A 15961-nucleotide genomic window follows, 5' to 3' on the forward strand; every position below is an offset into this window, starting at 1 on the left:
CCGCGCAGTGCCACTTGAAAACCCGAAACGCACCCGGTATCCGAACGAAAACACGTCCTCGGGAGTTCCGTTGCCGAGCTCTAGAGCTCTCTGAGAGTGCCTCTGAGACCTGTTGATGGTGAAGACTTGGAGTTACAGCATAAACTTTTTTTTTTTACCACAGGGTGAAGCCATAAGAACAACAACTAAAAAGTAAAATTGTATAAAATTTTATAGAAAATATTAAAAAAATTAAATAAAGTTACACAAAATAATAATAATAAAAAAGCCAACAAAACAAAACAGTAATTTGCTCTTAAAAATGCAAAACTTTTTTTTTTTTTTGGCAAAGCAAGGTTGTCTTGGGATATTACTCTGCCTTGGATGAGCTGTCAGCAACAGGCTAAATGCCTTGGTGATTTCCTGGCGAGACATTTCTTGGCTGTTGTGTTTCAGCTTAAACCAATTCTTCCCCCTTTTTTTTTTTTTAATTTTTTTTTTCCACTGTGCAGCTGTTCTATGTCTCTGACTAGGAAGGTAAAAATAGTACTGGGCATTTGTAAAATACTTTTCTCCACAGACACTCCGTCCTCCAGCCCCCTTCCCCCCTATTTTGTAGCACAACTTGTGAAGTAGGTGTTACTATTGCCATTTTACAGTCAAGATCACTGATGGTGAGGTCATCAAATGTGCATAATATTTATAATATCGCAGTTACCACAGTTGAGAAATGACCCTAAAATGGAAGTCTTTCACCTCTAGTTCACAATACTAGCCCCAAATTCATCACCTCTTTGCCCCATCTGCTCACCTGTGTTGCAGGTAGAAAAGTGGTTGTCACTTTACCACCATATGCTTTCCAACCCACATAAACTTTTTAAAATCCAAGTTTGCCTGATAAAATACACTGTTTCATTTAGGATGCTTTTATTAGCAGAAGGGTTTATCAGTATGGAGAACTGAGTCACCCAAGCAAGACTGAAGCAGAGCTGGGAAAAAACTGCAGAATTTGAGCCCATGGCACATCTAGAATATTCAAGTTCATGATCAACTCATGCTGGCAGATTTGAGCTTCTTTAGATTTACTGAAAATTTTGATCTAATACAGCACAACTTGCAGCTTCACCTTAAGATACTTTCTGAGATTTAGAAGTAAGAATAGTTTTTATATATCTTTCTCTCTTTCCCTTCTTTAAATTTTTCTTACATTCTCACAGTCCTGTTTTATGGTTATTGGATAATTCTTCCTCATGGGTAACCTCACATCTTTCAGACTGTGGGATGAGAAGGTGACTAGCTGAGGACCTGTATTTCTGAGACATATGATTATTCTGGGACAGCAACTAGCCTTATCTTAAGTAGTTACAGAATGGAAGGTCCAGCTCTGGCAGTTGGTCTGAAAGAAGTTTCATTATTTTATTCTGGGCTAGACACTGATATTCCAGTGAAGGATAAAGATCAGATCTTAAAACTTTGTGAGAAGGATTCTGAATTTATTACAAGTCTTATTCGAAGGCTGCAGCATAGCTGTGCTGCTGCAGAAACACATTTTTCTTTCCTTCTTTTTGCAGTGGGGGATTAATTTGCTTCATGCCCCATTCCTCCAAGCTGTGCATGTGACTGCATGGGAGAAGAAATTCAGTCAATATTCTCAATATTTTAACCATCCCTTCCTGAAATCTGTCACCTCTGCCTATTTCTGTGCATAGAAAGAAGAAAAACTTTTTTGTCCCTCTTAATGTATAGATAACCATGAAAATCTTTTCACCTTCCTGAGGTTGAACTATGAATCAAAACTTGTGTCTTCTTGAGAGAGAATCAACTGATGCACTAGTCAAACTCTTGTAATTTTCATATTGGAAAACTATGATTTTCCATGTGGTACTTCAGAAAAAAATAAAAATGTGATTTTGAGAGGTACAGAATAATGAAAGTTGTTTAGAATTTCACAAGAAGTTGAATATGGTCCTCTCAGGTACACGTGCTTAGTACCCTTTAGCTATTAATTTTAAAGCAAAAAATGGATTAAAAAACTGAATTAAATCTGTATTAAACTGAATTAAAATTATATTAATCCTCTGCTCCCAAACGCTTTCAAATCTCTTCATAGCAAAAGCTATTGTGTATTCCAGCTTCAGACAGGGATGGAGATGAACCACATTATCAAGACAAATTTGGAACATTATCTGACTGTACCAGGGTAAGGTACTGTTGAACAGTGTATTCTGAATATTCTTTAAAAAGTGTATCTCCCAGTGGCACATTAGAAGCTGAGGTTTCATTTATTCAGCCAGAGCACAGACAATTTAAATTCTTTAATAATTTTTTTTTTGTTAAAATATCAGATCCAGTTTTTAGGTACAAAAGTAGTGGACTTGGGTGTGTGAAAACTGTTAGTGTCGCATAGTGTTAATTAAACTTATGTGGACTACATTTAATTTTCTTCTTTTTTTGGGCCATTCTCTTGTACTTTGACATTCTTCAGGGATAAAAATCATTGTACTGAATGATTGTCTCACTCTCAGTACCTGTGTTCCTACAAGTGGTCTCAGACCACAAGACTCCTACTGTCCCCCCAGTAAACATTTTCTATGTAATACAAAGTACTAATTTAAAATAATGTTTTTCAGTTTTCTATTTTGAACTCGCTTTTATGGCATATTCCAAAATTGCCTCCACGCCTGTCCTAGTGCACTACCACCACAATACAAACATCTTCATTTTAATGATAAAAACCTTTGTAAAAATTTGAAGACATCGATTAATACTAGTTTTTCTTTCAAGTAGCCAAGACCACTCATGCCAAATATATACCAATGCTCAAAAGTAGCACATAAGAAAATCTGTCAGAGTTTATCACAATAAAAATATATGTGTTTGATGTGTCATGTAGAGGTGATAAGCAGTAATTTCCCTCAGGATGCAAGAAGTAGTATATAAATTCTACCGTGCAGTTAAAATATGATTTATTAAATCCAGGCAGTAAAAGACTGATGTGTTGGCTGCCCTTTGTGCTGTAGACATTCCCAAATACTTAGCTCAGGACTTCATTGTGTACAATCCTTTCCACAGAAATTTGAAACCTGTTTAAAACATTTGCATTTCTTCAAGTAAAAGATGAACTACCACTTTAGGGTAACTTCACTGATTTGTCTTAATATTTTTTTGTTCAGTTTAGGAGAGACTGACATAAGTAATGGCAAGCATTGTGCATGTAAGGTAAGATTTTCAATTACTTTGCTTAGAAAAGATAATGAATGTAACTGAATGATTTCTCAGAAAAGTGACAGATGTTTTAAAGATGTAGATTGCCTTATTCAAGATAGATACGAAAATACAGAAGAATCAGATATTTTCAGATTCAGAAAAGAAAGTACATTGAAATGGTAGGACTTCAGGATATTAGAACATTTTTGTGTTAATGTCTTTTATCACAGCTCAGTTGTTATGTCATATTTTTAATCTCATCTGCATGACTCTAAATGAAAAGTAACTGTTGTTTTTGGCAGAGTCACAGTTTTTGCCTGAATTGCTGAGTTCACCCTTAATCACTTGTTCATGTTGGCTTTTGTTACAGATAAATATTGATTAAAAATATTTGCTTGAGAGTATTTAATTGAACATCTGATGAGTAGCTGTGATAATGTCCTGGAACAAGCCATAGTTTCAAGTAATCTATTTATAAATTTCAAGTGATCTCTTTATAACTCTTACCTAATTTTTCCTCCTTTACTTTGTGCTTATTTCAAAATTAAAGAAACATATTCTTTTACTTTTCTACCATTTATTTCCAGGCACAAAATGCAATTATACTAGTAATTTGGAAACCTTTTTTTGTAAAATCTCCTTGTTAAGAGTTTTATGTAATTTTTAGTTTTACTTTTTAAAAGCAAAAATCAGGAGAAAAATTTGTTCAGTGCTTTGCCAGGGCAGTGCCAATACCAGAAAGAAAAAAACTGAAGCAGGAAAGAACAACTATGTTGAAGATATATTCGAGTCCAAATAAGTTTTCTTCTTCATTAAAACCTTGAATTGTCTAAGAATCCTATTTACATTTGAAAATACATCATATAAACATACTGCAAATGGTTTGCTGAGATTATGGAATCAACAAACAAAGACTCATGAAAATATGTTGTTTAGTCTTTTGTCAGTGACACATATTTCAGGAATTACTTTTAACATTTCTTTAAGTGATGACTCAGAGGCACTCCCTTATTTTATGTCACATGACACCATAGAATAAAAAACTATTAAACAGGAAAATATTATTTTAAATAACATTAATAGGTGTAACTACTTTTACTAATGCTTTTATTCTTACTATTTCACATAACTGTGTGCCCATGAATACTGTCTCTTTATTCATTCCTCTATAAGAACATTTAAAATGCTTTTTTTGTAATGCTGAATTTGTCTTTAAATCTGCTTGAGACTTCTTAAATGCATAGGTTAATAACTTATGCAAGTATTTCCCTGATCAGTGTCTGAGTAAATAATTTAGGGATTTTCAAGAGTAAAAGTATTTTGCCAATATCTGGTAAATCCAAAAGCCTGCTCCTTTCCGGTGAAAATGCTCTGTCAACATTTGAGATGTTTGTTGGGTGTGGTGATTTCTAAAATGTGAGCTTCTGAATTGCAAGATTTTCACGTTCTTGCTTCTAGTTCACAGTGCTCACAGGCAGAATACCTCACCAGAAATGTTGGTGGTATTTTTTAGATTTATAGAGGTTATTCTTTACCCCTGACACTATCTTTTTCTTGTGAGGTATGGCTAAGCAGAAAACATCTAATTGGTTTTGGCCTCAGCTTTGTCAATTATCGCTTGACCAAGCTTTAAAGAAAGAGGTTTTGAAGGAAGATCTGTGGAGCAACCTACTTTATTTTGACAGGATGAGCTATTTTATATATGCTTTATGATCAGTTTATTTCCCCCTACATTTTTTGGTACAACAGGACACAAAGAATGTTGGAGCTGTGGAGGGACCACTCAAGGCAGAAGAGAAAAATAAATCTGCAGACATTTCAAAAGAAAAAGAACTATGCCTTGTACCATGTGATGCTCAAGCTAAAATTTTACGAGCGGAAAAACATTACATGTGCAGTATGTACTCATAAAAAATACTTTTAGTGATGAGCTATGCAATGTCATGCTATGCAATCCTCTGCTATGCTACGTTATTCTGTACCAATTTATCTTTTAATCTTCTTGAGCACATGTGGCAGCCTTTGACCCTGCTGCCCAGATTCTGAGTATTGTTCAGAAAATTTGGGGTGCCCTGTTTTTGGGATGCAGCTGGTGTGACAAAGTTAAAGTATAATCATGGGTGAAGACAGACAAATCTAAGCAGCAACACAGCTCACCTAGGTCTGTGTTACCCTCTGAACGTCAGTATCTATCTCCATTAGGGAGGGAGAGCAGGATGTCTATCCCTCATTTAAATATCATAGCTAGGTGTGGGGATGTTAAGCAGGAGTTAGTCAGTTAGTTTGTTATTTAGTTAGTTACGTGGGAGTAAATCTGTACTTCAGTTTACCTTTTATACATGCATACACAGGGCACTCTCTATCACTACCTTGATAAACTACACAGCAAGTGATATAATCAGCCTCAGAAAACAATTGTATAAATTCTTGGTTTTCACATATGATTTTTTAGTATATATTATTAATTATCTGTCCAGATGATGATGATGATTATTTTATTTTTAGCATCAGGGCAAAAAACAGAAATAGCACAGTGAATGAGCAAATGTAGGATGATAGGAAATCTTATATATCTGTCTTTTATCATTTGCATTTATATTTGTGTGATATCCATTAACTGGTCATCCAATTTGCCCAAGGATAAGATGAAATTCTTCTTCAAAACATAAGAAGAGCCATCACTTCTTAAGATATCTTTACTGCAATTAGCGAGTCTGAAGTTTTTAGCATCTTTGGCTTTAGTTTGTGGTCTCTGTACTACTTTCATTTCACTTTCAGGTGCCATAAGGTAAAACACCTTCACTATTCACATAGATATCATAAATAAGTGTGTTGTCATTCGGTCAAGAATAATTCTAGATTTGTGATAACAAAGTGGATGAACATATTTCTTTTGAAGGAAATTTGCAGGACTCTCTTGTTGAATATGCAAGAAGTACACAAAAACTGGTGAGAGACATGATGGATGATCAACAGTCTTCTTTGGACTACCTTTCTAGTCAGGTACTTTTTTCTTTATCATTAACATTTGTATTTGTTATTTCTCACTACAGGTGTTGTTTACCTGAGGAAAAATAAGTATTATTATTGTCATTAAACCAGTAGAATTAGAGACTCTATCACCTTTCCTTTTACCTTGGGTAGGGTGTGAGTTCCATTTCTACGAGGAGTGATAAGCACCACTTGTTTTACAGCTTAGTGTCATACATGGCAGTTGCATAAGTGGAGGGCTATTCCTTCCCATTAGTTGCCATCTCCAGTCCTGTTGTATTTGTGCTGATAACATATTACACTATTGTTAGCTCTGATAGTATTTTACAAGCACTTTGCATCACTCAATACAGATAAAAAGCTTTAATCAAACTGAAGGACTTTTTTTTAATGAACCGGAATTGTGATTTTGGATGAAAAAAGTAAAAAAGAAGATCGATTTGCCTAATAAAGGTACAATTTACTAACACATCACAAAAACAAACTTCAGATTATATTTACTAGGAGCAAAAAAAAATCTTTAGAATGTAAAATTCCTCATTGCAACCTAATTAAAGATCTTTTATTTGAATTTGCAGGTAAATGAACTCAAGAACAAACTTGTTCTTTTGAATGCAGTAGTTTTGAGAAAGCATCTGGATTCACTTCCTTACAAAGCAGTTCAATCTCATGGTAAATATTTTTCAGATATAGTCTTGACACCTTCCCTTTTTACTTTTGTATCTTGACAAGAAACTAATTAAAGCAAAGGTAAGGAATTGTAACTTCGACATTTATCCCATGTTAGTAGTATAAAAACTCTGGAAACTTTATGAACTGTTTTAAAATGTTGTCATAAATACTGCTTTAAATAATTGGTAATTGACAATTCCAGGCATCCTGTTTAGCATGTTGTTGATTTTTATGCAAAATACCAGGTATGATTATCTGTTAGTAAGTAATCTAATGTTGCTAAACGGCATGTTCTTTTGCAGTGAAATAAAGTGTACTCTGCATCTGCAATATCCTTCTTCAAATAGGATGTAAGTCAACTGTTCACTGGACAGTTGATCTTTGCAGTGTCAATCCAAACTAAAGGAAACATTATGTCTAAGCAACCATGCTGGTTGTGGAAACTGCTTCTTTGAGTATATTTAACATGTACCTGGCTTAACACTTAGAGACAAATGGTTTTTCTTGTATACATTAAGATGAAAAGGCTTTTACAAATATAAATACAAGTGTCTGTAGGAAAAAGATACAATTTCCCAGAGAATATGTCTTTTTCTCAGTACAAGTGTAATAAATAAAATATAAAATGTTATAAATAAAATGTAAAAATTTGTAAAATTACCCAGATACATAATCTTTAATTTCTTTATCATATTTATTAAGATTAGAAAGAACTTTCTCTATGCAGTGTAATTTATACTTACTTATGAGCTAAATAGAGATCAGAGAATTTGAATTTACAAGATAATTTCATGACAAAACATGATTTTAAAGCTTGCATGAGAAAAAAATGCTATTTTAAGTCATTCATATGTTACCAAGAATAGTAATATTTCTGTGCTTAATCTGTATTTTTTAAAAAATACATTTTGCTAATGAATTTCATCAAATAATTTTTTTCTCTAGGTTTGGACTGCACTCATATTAAAGATACCATTGGTTCAGTTTCAAAAACTCCATCTGGTCTGTACATTATCCATCCAGAAGGATCAAATTATCCTTTTGAGGTAATACATTTATCTCTCAGGATAGTCACAATTTGCTTGAGAATACGCACTTAGAATATTTTTATTAGATTTAAGGTGTTTTCCTTGACAATTTCTCAACGGATGAATAAGAAATGTAGTCAATCCTCTGCATGTGTCTGCTGTTACTATAATTTTGACAAGTTTCTCATGTTTTACAAAGAAATTTAATCTCTGTCATAAGAACCTGTTGTCAGTTTTCATATGCAGTGAAAAATGTACCAAAGAGGAAAACCCAAGGTACTTTCCAGCACCCCTTTTGGACATTTACAAGTCCTGTTCTTTTCTCTATTAGAGATGGAAAACTGAAGAGCCAATCGACTGATCCATTTGGCTTCCAAAATAGGACTTTTGGCTTTTTGAATTATTCTGCTGTATAGCATTGCCTTCTCTTGTGGTGTGACTCCACTGATGCCTATAAGCATCTAAATATAGGGGCAGATGTACATTATTGTGAGGAGCAGGTACTTAGCTCTTGTGTGAGTATCATTATAACCCAATCTTGAGGCAGAGAGGCATCTAAAATTTTAGTTTTCATATCCATTTTGCAGGATATATATTCTTAAGACAACTGCAACAGTCATGCTTCCTATCACCACCTGCACTTTATGTTATTGCTGTGAGTTATGGTGTTCATCTAGAAGAGAATTTTGGGTTAATTTCCTCAGGCTCAGGACATTCACATCCATGCAAACACAAGGAATATTTTGTTTTATGTCTTCTGTTTCAGGCTGTTCTACCTAGACAAGACCTTATGTATAGTGGAAAAGCAGATATGGCACTTTCAAACCTTTAACTTTGCAGTACATTAGCTTTTGAAACAAAAACATGACATTTAGGTTAACTAATAAATAGCAAAGTTTAATATCTAACTTTATAGTCTTCTTTTATATATAACAAAGGAAGGCTGAATCCCTTTACCTCTAGCCAATTGGAGCCCTTCAAAATGCTACAAAAAAGGAGATCAAACTGATTAAGAAAAGGCTTCAGAATTATGCTGGGATAGTAAAAAAAAAAAAAAAATGGACTGCAACCCCCAATACAAAAACCTATCATTCTCTCTCTACAATGCAGTCAGCTCAGGAAAACAGTCTGTAACTCATCAGCAAGTTCCTTCCATGTGAAAGAAAGGCAGAGAGATGTTGCAGTGTTCACAGAACAACCACATTTATAGTATAAAGAAAATGCTTTCTGCCTCACCCCAGGATGAACCATACCAAAAAGTGCATTTGTTTCAGAATTTCTTTTAGAGTGAGGGGGATTCCATTGAGGAAATATTCATACCTTACCCAAATTACTTGTCTCGAGAGATGGTAAAATTATGTGAGAAAAGTGATTTCTCAGTTCACTTTTAGGTTTTGACAAATAAATCTGAAATGATAAAATTTCTTTTCATTCAAAATATTTTTGCCACTTTTCCACATTTAAAGGTACTTCCAGAATCTGAAAATCAGTTATATGAGTGGAAAGGTTCTTTAAGGAGTACAAGAAACAAAAAAGAAAAATCATAATAATTTGATTAAAAGAAAAAGGTAAAAATAAATAATGAGAAGAATATCTGCAGTCATGAAATGAGTATCTCATTTCTTGTCTGGTAGATGTTGCACAGAACTTAAAAGACAGGGCCAAAAAGTTGTCAGAGAAAAATATGTAAAATATGTGTTCTATAAAGAATGTTATTTTAAGGAAAACTATTTTATGCAAATTCTTTCATGTGTGGAAGCATAAAAAAGGTAGAGGAAATGATAAAGGAACAAAAATATCAAGACATTAAAACATAAACAAGAAATTATAATGCATTTTTTAGAGGCTAATAGCCAAGAATTCTGATATAAACAATTTATTTCAATGAGGACCTTTTCAGCAATAAACTGCCCTTTTAATGTAAAGGAATGTATTTAGAATCATTTTAGAATCATTTGCATGAAGATACCAGTTTAATGAAGAAAACAAATATTAAACAACTTGATTCTATTCTCATGTTTTCATGTTTAAAACCTCATATTGTCAAAAGTGAGTATAGATTTTGATGCATATCTTGGGCTAATTGAAACCTGAATTCCAGGAGCAATAAAAATATCCAGTTTCAGTGGTATTGGCAGGTTTTTGGCATCTCAGAAAGTTAATTCCAAATGGGCTTTTGTCTGAGCATTTAAACATGAGGCAATTAAAACCAATTTCACTTTTAGAAAAATTAATCATGATCAATTTCTGATACATTTTTCAATTAGTGAAATTAGATCAATGATATTTGTAAGTGGATCAGACAAACTAAACAGTTGTTTGGAATATACCTCTTATGCACACTGAAGATGGAAAGAGGAGAAATAGTCAATGAAAGCATCCTTGTGCTCATTTAATTTAATTTGCACCTGGCACAATCATGCCTCTCATACCTTATATGAGACAGAGCAAACTGTAAAGTCTTATAAGGCTTTTCAATTGCAACATTTCTAGCCTATAAGGAATAAAGAAACTACACAGCTATGACTGTATTTCTCTCTCTCTTTATCTATCTATCTATCTATCTATCTATCTATCTATCTATCTATCTATCTATCATCTATCTCATATTTTACTTAGCTGCTGTTTGTATTGGTGCTGTATTTAATTGGCTGATGACCTCTCATGTAGAACCAAATCTGCTCCTTCTGAGAATTATCAACACTCCCACTGAGTTATATTGGACTGAAGATTGCTGTTGTGACCAAGCGGGCTCCTCTTAGTATTTCTGACTCATAGTCAGAGGAGTAGCCAAGCATGCAATCATCTTCTCAAGACAGCAGATGAGGCAATGGGATTATTTTGAATGACTTTTAGGTATTCGCATTTAAATATTCATTTTGGAATCTTCTGTATTTCTTTTTATTCCTGTTCCACCCTCCCTGGGTGACTGAAATAAGCATGTGATTCTCCAGGGAATAAAGCCCACAAGTTTCTTTCATGCATATGACCCTTACACAAATTCATTTAGTATTTGTGTTGAAAGGATTGCCCAAAGCATTCAATGGCATTGGCTTACTTGAAGATCTAAGATTCCCCAGGTTATATTAGACCACACTGTAGCTCTGTCCTGTTGCTTTCTTGGTGTTCATTGAGAGGATGTTAAGTCACAGAGGCTCTGAATATGATGTTGATGCATTCCTGCCAAGGAACAAGTCTGGTTTCGTGAAAAATATCTGTCTAGTACAGGCAATGGGGGGGAACATATAACACTCAGCCTGCCACAAATTTTGCTGAGGGTTAAACTGACTTACACCTAGATTCTACTTTTATCAACTGGCTAAGATTGCAAATCTCTCTTTTCTGAAATATGTTTCATTGTGTACTTTCCCTGTAACATCAACAAAAATTTCTTTACTCCATCACTTGGGCATCTGCTTAATGTTATGACAGCCAACATTACATTCTGAACTTACTTTTGTTATCACAAGTAGCTCCATGGCTATAAGCATTTTCCAGGTTAATTCTCCTGATATTAATCACATTAGGAGGCACTTACCAATGAGCCTCTGTTTTTAAATACTCATTATGTATAGTATCCCTAGAATTACTTTGAACAACTTAGGTGGTGTAGTGCCTAAAAGAGTGAGAAACAAAACAGCCTTAAAACCACCTTCCCCCCCCCCCCCCTTCCTTCCATGTATTCCCTTCTCCTCAGTGGTGCAAGGGGGTGGGGAATGGGGGTTACAGTCAGTTGTTGTTTCTGTCATTGCTCAGAGAGAGGAGTCCTTCCCCTGCTCCTGTGGGGTCCCTCCCACTGGAGACAGTCCTTGATGGACCTCTCCGTCATGAGTCCATCCTTCAGGCAGCAGTTCTTCCCAAACTGCTGTCCCGTGGGTCACTCCTCCATGGGCTGCAGTCCTTCATGAATGAGCTGTATCCACGTGGGTCCCCCACAGGGGCCACAAATCCTACCTGGGTTACAAACCTGCTCCAGTGTGGGCTGCCCTTTCCACGGACTGCAGGTCTCTGCCAGGACCCTGCTCCATCTTGGGCCCACCTTTATTTAATTAAAATGTTTTCTTCGTAACAGTTCCTTCAAGAATACTTGAAGTCTGAATCTGAATTCTGAAGTCACATCTATGTCTATTTTTAGGTTTTTTGTGACATGGATTTTCGAGGAGGTGGATGGACTGTGGTTCAGAAAAGAACTGATGGAATCATTCCATTCCAGAGAACATGGTCTGAATATCTGGATGGATTTGGTGATCTTACTGGTATTAATTTTAAATACTCTAAAGTGCTTCGTATCCTACATTTCTACTGCCTTTATGTGAACACTAAATTGTGTAGGAGTTTTAGTAGTATAAAGTTCTTGTTTCTTAAGTTATTTTTGCATAAGTATTTTTTTTATCAAATCTGTTGTATGATCTTCTCAGTAATGACTGTGACCCTTCTAGAGTCTTTAGCCATTGCTGTCTCACAGGAGGTGTTTAAAATATGATATTTTCTACCTGAAATAATGTATAGATTGTATTTGCTCTCTTTTCAGATTAAAAAAAAATAGCCTTAGTTAGTTTGAATCACATTTGCAAAATATTTCCTTAAAGGAGAGAAAAATCAGTAATATTTCACCATAGGACAAGCAAAGTTAGAAACAGAATAGAAATATTTCAGTAGCTAATAACAACACAACTGTGATAATAATTCTTTATTTCCACCTTTCATCCAGCAAGTCTAAACCCATTTGCTTTATCAGAAGTTTATCTGGGATTGCAATGGAAGCACACAGCTTTTCTGTACAAAAAAGCACAGCTCATATGGGGCAACAAGTGCGATTTACGGAGGCAGCAAATCCTGAGAACAGGGTTTGTGTTTTGTTGTGTTTCATAGAATGCTAACATTCATCACTTCTCAGTACTGCCCTTAGGAATGCTGAACTCCGTTTGTGCAAGTGGATCTTTAGCACATCCATTTTTTTGTGGTTTCCTAAGATATATTGCAGACAAATGTTTGAAATCTATCATGTGGACAATTTTCTAAAAAGTATCATAGAGAAAAAAGATGGTGCCCACATCGAATTCTTTCCATGGATTTCCTAAGGAAGTAGGAAAATTACTCTGTTCCTTCATTAGTCTTTTAAAGGAATACAAGCCTATCATACAACTTTTATTTCATTTGGTTCAGGAAGAAAAGTAGAAAAGAAAGAACAATAATTTTTTCTTTTACAGTTTCCATTTCTAGACTATATATTATATTTCTGTTTAAGGGGAATTTTGGCTTGGACTAAGGAAGATTTTTGACATAGTAAATCAAAAAGCCACTAGTTTCAATCTTTATGTGGACTTGGAATCAGAAAATGACAAGCATGCCTATGCATCATATGATGGATTCTGGATAGAAGATGAAGCATGTTTTTTTAAGATCCATTTGGGGCATTATTCAGGAAATGCTGGTAAGAACTTTCTTCTTTAAAGTACTTAAAAGTAGCTGGTCCCTTTCTTAATATGAAAAAATATATTCAAAAGAGTAATAATTAAGATAACATTTAAAAAATTATTTATAATTTGTTTTTCTCTGGTGCATAGTGAACGTATATGCAGATAGATGGTTGATGATATAGCAATTTTAGTTATGCCAACATTAATCTTTACATAGTAGGAAATCACTTTATCACATCAATGTCCTTAATGGAGTAACTTAATAAACTCTTCTTTAATAAAGATGAATAAAGGAAGGATCTTTAACAGATTCAAGTCCATGGGATATATATATAATAAATAAGGGATTTTTTAGGTGTTAGTGTTTATCTATCTAATGGTACAGTTCTTTAGATGTCCATTATCTCATCCCAGATTTGCTGATGTTAGTGGAAGTCTTCCTGATGATGCTTTGGTTAATTCAGAAGTGCCCAGACAGTCATGCACAAAGGGTAGAGAAAGAAACTGAGTGAACAAAGTTGGTCTGCAGTGTGTAACAGTTACTGGGTGATACATAGACACAAATTAATTTACAATATCAGACCTCTCTTAATAGCTGTGTGCAAAGGTTTTCATTAAATATTGCACATCTTACTGCTTTTTTCTCTGTTTTTTTTTTTTACATGTTTAGTAATATGCAAGAATGTTCCTTATTACCAATGAAACAGCTATTCTCTAAAGATGCTGGTGCTTTACTCTACCTGTATTTGTAAGATAGTGTATTTGTATTTCTTTAGTAAGACAACAGAGCCAATAATCACTGACCTTTGAGTTTTAAAATTCCATCTTTTCTCAGTAGTCTCTCTGGGACTTTGGACACATTACTGGAAAATCTTAAATTACAACCCTATTTGTTTCCTTTATCTTTTGTTCCTCTGTCTTTGAGGACAGAAACCTTTACCTTCCTAGCCGGTATTCATTGCTAAAAGCAACAACAATATAAAGATGTTGTTTCATTGAATTTCAACTTCTTTCATATTTCTCAGTATTTGATTCTTTTTCTTTTCTTCATTTTTAACACTTTGCCTGCTCATTATCTGGTGCTCTTGAAATGTTTTTGAAGAATTCTATTTTTCTAATAAATTCAGAGGAAAAGTTTGTGAGATACGCAACAAGTAGGAAATGTTCTTCCATAAATAATTTTTTTTATCCTTCTGTTCTATCTGTTGTGCTTAGGTGATGCATTTAGAGGATATAGAAAAGAAGACAACCAGAATTCAATGCCTTTCAGCACTTTTGATGTTGATAATGATGGATGCAGGCCATGCACTATTAAAGAACAGCTTGTAAAGAGCTGCAGTAACTTCAGTGATAGCACTGGATGGTGGTTCAGCAAGTGTGGCCTTGCAAATCTTAATGGTGTTCATCGCTACACAGGTAGATTTCTTGCAACTGGGATTCACTGGGATACATGGAAAATGAAGAATAAACCAGTCAAAATTAAATCAGTTTCAATGAAAATTCGGAGAACCTATTATCCATATTTCCATTAGCATATGAAAATAGAAATATATCTCTTCTGGCAATTATGTGGAATAATGTATCATTGCAATCATAAATACCTTTCATCTTCACTTGAAGAGTTCAGTCAAAACTTTATTAGGTATTTCTACAATACAGTTACTAATTTTTATTGGGAGATGTCAGCATTTGTAGTGTTCCCACTTGAGTAAGAAGGTCCTAAAAAGAACTGGGTTTTCAGAAAAAGGATTAAGCTTAGTTCTTGTCAGCTTTTATTCAACTTTTAATTTTATTTACTCTTAGGCAATCTCAGAACCAGCAGAAAAAAATTATAAAAAGAAGTGTAATGATGACCTCTGAATGTACTTTTTCTATGCTCTCTGCATATCTGAATTTCTAAGAAATTGCAGCAAATTTTTTTTTTAAAACCTATGTACCTACCATTTCCATCATAATATTTTGGAAAAATATCTTTTCTTCACCTTAGGTTAATTTTTCAGAATCAGCTCTCCTTTTTATATTCTTTATCAGGCAAGTTAAAAATTGTTGCAATGTATATATAGAGTTCAGTATACCCTCAGGTCCTGATTTTTATTCAAGTAAGGTTGATACTTAGATTCAAGAACTATGGTCTATTTTGTATTTAATTTGCACAGTCAATGTGTTTCATAATCCAATTTTTACTGTACCATTGTCTATTTTACAGTTCACTACAAATTAAAAACTTTTTTTAAAGAAAATGCATAGCTTTGGAATTTTAATTTTTGGATATATGGGCCTGATCTTATATTTTTCATTCTGATTGTCATTCGCTTTGTGAATGATCATATGGTAATGAACAAAACCAACTTAAGTTGTATAAGTACATTTAAAATGGTTAATTCTTTGAATTTCTGTCAGTAAAAATAAAATAATATCAATAAAAATGTGACTATTGTCAGTACAGCAGTGTTTCTGGAACCTGGCATCTAATCTGCAGCAGCCAGGCATGGTATTTCTCATCTTTGCTTCAGTTTCAGTAGATCAGCTCTGTAGTAGCACGTGGAATGAAAACAGTTAAAAACTCTGTGAGTTTCCCCTTTGCTATTTTTTATTTAGACCAAACATTAATACAGTGAGCAGAAACCATCATCAGTTCAGAACCTCAGTGGTTTAAAACTTCTT

At 34.1% G+C, this 15961-nt stretch overlaps 1 protein-coding gene across 2 annotated transcripts; it reads left to right on the top strand.

The window, feature by feature from the left end:
• The first annotated feature begins 908 nt into the window (after positions 1–908).
• Positions 909–15728, top strand: ANGPTL5 (angiopoietin like 5). Of its 2 annotated transcripts, XM_027638126.1 has the most exons (10): positions 909–1131; positions 2090–2179; positions 3153–3198; positions 4936–5083; positions 6086–6189; positions 6756–6849; positions 7795–7895; positions 12013–12133; positions 13126–13311; positions 14513–15728. In XM_027638126.1, exons 2-10 carry the CDS (start codon positions 2124–2126, stop codon positions 14827–14829), a joined length of 1173 nt encoding a protein of 390 aa, XP_027493927.1. In that variant the 5' UTR covers positions 909–1131; positions 2090–2123; the 3' UTR covers positions 14830–15728. The 2 variants fall into 2 exon arrangements, with proteins under 2 accessions (XP_027493927.1, XP_027493919.1); XM_027638118.1 differs by lacking the exons at positions 909–1131; positions 2090–2179 and having other exon boundaries at positions 3055–3198.
• The last annotated feature ends 233 nt before the right edge of the window (positions 15729–15961 follow it).

This window comes from Corapipo altera, unplaced genomic scaffold, assembly GCF_003945725.1.
Source record: "Corapipo altera isolate COAL_440 unplaced genomic scaffold, ASM394572v1 0, whole genome shotgun sequence".
NCBI lineage: Eukaryota > Metazoa > Chordata > Aves > Passeriformes > Pipridae > Corapipo > Corapipo altera.

Bases quoted from the DNA above. Each gene is read 5' to 3' on its own strand.
- ANGPTL5 (XM_027638126.1), top strand. From the start codon at position 2,124: ATGGAGATGAACCACATTATCAAGACAAATTTGGAACATTATCTGACT. The intron at 2,180-3,152 runs GTAAGGTACTGT...TTTTTTGTTCAG, and splicing joins CATTATCTGACTGTACCAGG to TTTAGGAGAGACTGACATAA. The intron at 13,312-14,512 runs GTAAGAACTTTC...TGTTGTGCTTAG, and splicing joins GCATTATTCAGGAAATGCTG to GTGATGCATTTAGAGGATAT.